This window comes from Antechinus flavipes, chromosome 1 (genome assembly GCF_016432865.1).
Source record: "Antechinus flavipes isolate AdamAnt ecotype Samford, QLD, Australia chromosome 1, AdamAnt_v2, whole genome shotgun sequence".
In the NCBI taxonomy this organism is placed as follows: domain Eukaryota; kingdom Metazoa; phylum Chordata; class Mammalia; order Dasyuromorphia; family Dasyuridae; genus Antechinus; species Antechinus flavipes.
Genome location: NC_067398.1, coordinates 573,729,565 through 573,735,603, shown reverse-complemented (window position 1 = coordinate 573,735,603; position 6,039 = coordinate 573,729,565). Strand labels below are relative to the sequence as shown.

Below are 6,039 nucleotides of genomic sequence, written 5' to 3'. Positions count from 1 at the left end.
TGATTGAAAATTTTTACCTTAAATTACTTTCCTCAAAGACTAACAAATTGAAAAGAATCCTAAGTAAGGGACAGGGTATATGATTTTTTTTTTAATTTTCTGTGTGAGGAGTTGTTTTATGAGCTTGCAAAAAAAGACATATACATTTTAAGGAATGTTGGGATTATTTTGCTGAAGACAAGAGATTTGTAGATAAATTTATATCCTATTAAATGGTAATCCCACTGACTGATGTTTTACCATTTCACTCAGTTTTTTTGTATTTCATATTACTGGTTTATTAAAGCATTCTGATGTTAGATGAAATTTAAAGTTTTTTTTTTTTCTTCACATTAGAATACCATCCCACCAGTTACATGCTATAATCAAACACAGTATTATTTTGAGCCAGATTATCCTAAAGCAAAAGCTAATTCCTTGGATCTAGATGTGCCTAATTTATAAGCAAGATTTAGATTATGCCATCCTTGGATCCAGATGTGCCTAATTTATAAGCAAGATTTAGATTATGCCATATACTTCTTATATGTGAACTACATTAAATTTAAAGTAACAACATTATTCATATTATTTGTGAGGAATTTGTAATATATTACTTTAAAAGTTCCTTACTAAATGATACTCTTAATATCCAGGAATTGTTTACACTTAGGAAGATCTGGCTGATTATCTGATAATGGACAAACAGATTATACTAAAATCTATTTTATGTTCTATGAATTAACTTAATTGTCATAGGAAATAAGTACACACATTGGCGCCAGTAACACCTTGGGATGGAAGTGAGAAAAAAGTATAGTACAGAATAAACCATTCACCCAGAAAGTCAAAAGATCCTAATTCACAAATAACATGATTTAACATTTTAACAATATGTAACCAAAAAAGAAATTAGTCAAATGAAGAAATAAAATAATTCTCTTAAATTTCCCATTAATGTTCTGCACTATATTCATAATTTTGTTTCTAATAAGAAATTTTCATATGTATGCCTTGGAAAAGTATCATAATTTTGAAAAACATACAGTATTTTAGGACAGTATGTAAGCAACATAATTGTGAAAATAGTTAACAGGAATTCAGTTTTTAAATTTTAGTTAAAATTTGCACAAGGACTAGAACACAGGCTAGAAAAAAGTATACATTAAAGGGAACATTCGATTCAAATATATAGTAGAATAATAGCCACAGATAATTACATAATGTAAACTTCATTTACTTGGAACAATAAAGACATTTAATTGTTGTTCAGCACCCACCATGAAGCTGAAAGGAAAAATATAATTTTAGTAATAGTCAACTTTATAATTGATAATTTATTACTTTGTTATGAAATATTAATACTTGAGTGAGAATAAATGATTTTACCTGCTCTTTGATACAGAGGTACAAAGCCAAACAAGTTCATTATGGCATTTGTTTCACTTTGGTTGGGTTATATAAAATTAGATAAGTACAAGTCTCATGACTATGAAGTCTTTTCAGATTGTTTTATAAATTCTGTTTTCTTATATGGTCACCCTAGGCTATTTTTCTATTTTTATTTTTTTGCAATATAACTATCATGCCTTGGATTTCATTTAGTGATATTCTAAGCTTCATGAAAATGGAGCTATTTTTCTAAAATGTTTTTCAAAGAACTTGGTATGTTTCAGTGTCATTTTTTAAAAATTAAAGATTACATAGAAGAATGCCAGAAAAATTTGTTATAAGTGAAATTTTTGTATCTTCAATTCTCTTAATTAACTTCAAATTTAAAATGTTCACATTACAGTGCAATGGAATTCTGTAATGGGCTGAGGCTTGAGTTGATGCACCGAGGTCCCAAGCACGTGAGGCTAAATAGTAATTGGACCATACTCTATTAATATATATGCTTGGAGAAAGAATGGCCCCCCCGCTCACTCTGTGTGTAAGTCCTGATGTGTTGTATAGGAAATGATGTTTTTGGTGGGTGGAGGCAGGGGAGTGGAAAGGGAAGCGGAAGGAGAGACTGCTGGCTGGTGTCTTGACACAGCTGTTTGCATTGCTATCGTGACGGCCCTTCATCTCCAATTCCCCTTTGCTAGCTGGTTTCCTGTCGCAGCTGCCCATATTGCCATCGCAATCCTTCTTGCCCACGTTGCTATCGCAATCCCCCCTCACCTCTACTGAGAATAAAGATTGAAGATTTTTCCCTTAACCTGAATTCCTGACTCCAGCTGATTTTAAACATGCGGTCATTACAGAATTTCCTAACAGATCAAAGAAGGAATTAAGTTGATGCCTAGATTGTCAATAATATTTTTATAACATTTTCTTTTATCCTGAAATTTTTTTCTTCCTAAAGATCTTTTGGTTCCATAGGCAAATACAATAGGTCTCACATTTCTTTGTCATGGATTATTACTATTTTTGGACTGGTTCTGTGATTTCCTCTGTAGGGAACTTCCAATGAGGAAACTCCCTGTACTGATATATGTAAAGTATTTAAGATTGCTTAACAAATTACCCTCTTATATCTCAAAATACAATTAGTATCCATATAATGTGATGATTTCAACATGAAAATTCCTTCAGTTTCAAGATTGTACAAAATATATTAATCTTATCAGTGGTAAAATTTGAAATTCTATACACATGAATCATTTAAAACTAGACATTTCCTAATATGCTTTTCAAATGTATTGGAAGAGAAATCACTGTAATATAAATGAGTTTAAAACAGGTTTAAAAATGTACCATTTGATGATGCCTGGAAAGCAAGAATTAGAGGTATAAGGGGTCACTTGTCAAGGGAAAGATATGGCCAAAGTGCTTATAAAATAGGCAAGAACAATTTTTTGTTGTTAATGTTGTTTGAATTTTCTTGTGGTATTTGCTATCTTCTTTACTCTTATATGAAATATGTGTTAATCTCTTAATATTCTGTAGATAGTATAGAATTAAATGTAGAATAAAGGTTTATGATAGGTTCTGAATAAGTATCTTCTGCATCCCCATGTAGCAATGTCTTCTTTAAAGTTCACAATTGGCAACATATCAAATACTTTACTCATAATATATGATGTATAATAAAGCCTACAATATTTATAAACCAGTAAAATAAATATCAATTTGTAATTTCACGCCTGTATAAGGTTGCTTTATTTCTTTATGGTATAAATTAGGCAATCCAATTGGAAATGTTGGGAGAAACATGTTTAAAGAATCACATAAAATGGATATTTTGAGCTTCTCATATGTTTGTTAATGGTGAACTTATTATCTTGTACACATTTTTACATAAGCTTATTTTCTATATATATATATATGTTTTTATAAGTGTGTATAGTCTGTGTACCAGATGTTTGTTTCCTATTTTAATGTGTACACAGTAATTTTTTTTTAATAGCTATTAATAAAAGGTAGACCTCTTTAAATTGAAATTTTGGCATTTCTGCCTTAATACCAAGTTAACTTCAGATACTATGCATGCTAAACATACACTTATATGAAAATTAAATCTAAACAAGTTTAGGAAAAACCAATAGGAAATCTAATTATTTAAAGCTAATTAGTTTTGAGGGTAGTGCCCCCCCCCCCAACCTTTCTCCCTTTCATCTGTTAACTTGGAATACTCTTAGTTGAAATTAAGGAAACTAATGCTAGATGGCAGCAACGTTATTTAAATAGCATTAAATCACTTTTTTTTTTTTTTAATTAAAGGGAAGAGATTCAGTTACATAGCTTCCTTGAAGGCAAGGGCTTTTTGTCTTTACATATCTTAAGCATTTGGCATGGTGCCTGGCAAGTAATGGGTGCTCAATAATGTTTATTAACTACAGTTTTTTAGGAGATGAGATATGAATTTTCTATTTCAACTTTTCTAAATCCAGAAAAAAAATAAGACAATGAAATAGTTATATATCTTAATAATGTGTTGAAAGTAACTTTCTGTAAAGTTGAACCAAGATGTCTGCTAAATTTGTTCAAATTCCTATGTTTTAACAATACTCTTAATTTTCCAAATCCCTTATTACCTCCTTTTTTTCTGAGCTTTTATTTTTATATTTGCTTTATATCAGTTGTCATTTATGATTCATAAGACATTCTGTAGTAATAGTACATGGTTCATTGTGGTACTTATCTCCTGATCCAACAACTTTGCCAGTGTATATTCAATCTGTTGCCAAGATTTGTAATTTCACCTTTGCAACATCTCTTGCATATACCCTCTTCCTTCTGACACTGCCACCACTCTGGCGTAGACTTTCATCACCTTGTGCCTGGACTGTTGTAATAGTTTGTTGATGATCTGCCTGCCTCAAGTTTCTCCCTATTCCAATCTATCTTCCATTTAGCTACTGATGTGATTTTTTCTAAAGCACAGTTCTAATCATAAATCACTTAAACTATTCAATAAACTTCCTACTGACTCAAATATAAAATTCTCTGCATGACATTTGAAGCCCTTCATACATTAGTTCTCTCTTACTTTTCAATCTTCTTAAACCTTAATGCCAGATATGTACTCTTCAACCCAGTGATACTGGCCTCCTGGCTGTTACGTGAACAAGATGATCCATCATTCTGTTCTGGGTCTTCTTTCTGCCTATCCCCCATTATCTGGAATATTCTCCTTTCTCAGTTCCAATTACTGCCTTATTTGGCTTTCTTTAAATTCAAAGAAAATTCCATCTTTGATTGGTAGCCTTCCTGTACTCAAATCTAAATGCCTTCATTCTGTCAATTATCTGTCTTGTACATATCTTTCTATATATTTGCTTGCTGTCTTCCCCATTAGGTTGTAAACCCCTTGAGGGGAAGTATCCCCAATACTTAACACAGTGCCTGGCACAAAGTTGCTGCTTAATAAATGTTTATTGATTGCTCTTTCTCTGATGCATTGCTTGAACCAGGTAGTAGGAAGCAGATAGTGATTAAGATAAAGGACTGCAATCTTGTGTCAGGATTCCTAAGATGTTTCAGGTATCTTAGAGATATGCTTCAGCTGTACAGGTAGTATTATCTATACATTTTGTATATGTAGTAGTGAAATGTAGAATTGTAGTAGTACATTTACTTGAGAAATTTAGCAGCCAGTGCATTTTATTTACAGAGATATGGAAAAATAAAACATGAAAGTAAATTCATATTACAAGCTCTCCTCATACCCCCTATTTTATTTTCAAATCTAATTTGGTTATGCCAAAGACGAACTATTTCAATCTTAGAATCTTCTTGTTCATTTGCTCTATCATTCTCACTTTTCCTTGAGCCTCAGGATTTCCAGAGTTATGGGTGAGTCAAATTGTGAAGCCACAAACTGATTTAACCATATACAGTATTTGTTGTCTGATTTATACATGATATCTAGAACGAGTACCCATAATTCTGCATTCACTGATTTTGTTTCCTCTAGGCTCTGTGATTGAACTTATAATTGAAATCTTATGGAAAAATAAAAATGGTCAGGCAAGAGCTATATGAAGAGATCTCCAACAGATTTATCAGGCGCCAGAGATTCCACATCTGGTTTCAGGGTGAGGCTCAAGTTAGATTGAGCAGCTTGAAATTTGGGGATTATTATATACTTTTTTTTTTCTCATTCCCTCCACATTAAAGGTTTGAAGTTACATTTCACCAAATTCTTAAATGAAAATCTCTCAACATCATTTATAAACTTTTAGCCCATGGCCTAATACTGTATGAAATTCTAGTGTGAGAGAATTGGAAAATCTCTTTATTCTAATACTATTTTATTTATATTGGGATGTAAAATAAGCCACTTTTATTTTTTAAGGAAGCATATGTTTATGTATTCATGATAATTCTAAGAATCAGAGAAAGCCTTTCTTAAATAAGACAATTGAGTTGAAGAGAAAGGATATGAAAAAATACTAGAGAGCATAGAGGAAAGTGATAGTACTTGGGTGGTGGGGAGAAGATAATATGGAATAAGTGATTTAAAATCAGCATAGTTACCAGGAACTAGCATAGTAGATGTGAGTTCTGGAGTTTCCAAAAAATCCACATTGCTCCTTTGGAATGCCTTGCTGTAATTCATCTGAAGGTGGC

The 6,039-nt window shown here is 31.8% G+C and overlaps 1 protein-coding gene across 4 annotated transcripts in view; it reads right to left on the bottom strand.

The window, feature by feature from the left end:
* Positions 1–252: 252 nt before the first annotated feature.
* NECAB1 (N-terminal EF-hand calcium binding protein 1) overlaps positions 253–6,039 on the bottom strand; it is a 320,695-nt gene continuing 314,908 nt past the window's right edge. For 2 of the 4 annotated variants that reach the window (XM_051970820.1, XM_051970819.1), the window contains one exon: positions 5,718–6,038. In XM_051970820.1, the coding sequence (XP_051826780.1) occupies positions 5,795–6,038 (244 nt within the window). In that variant the 3' untranslated portion in view covers positions 5,718–5,794. Of the gene's footprint in view, positions 1,267–5,717; position 6,039 lie in introns of those variants that run through there. The other 2 variants (XR_007949416.1, XM_051970821.1) reach the window with 2 other exon arrangements.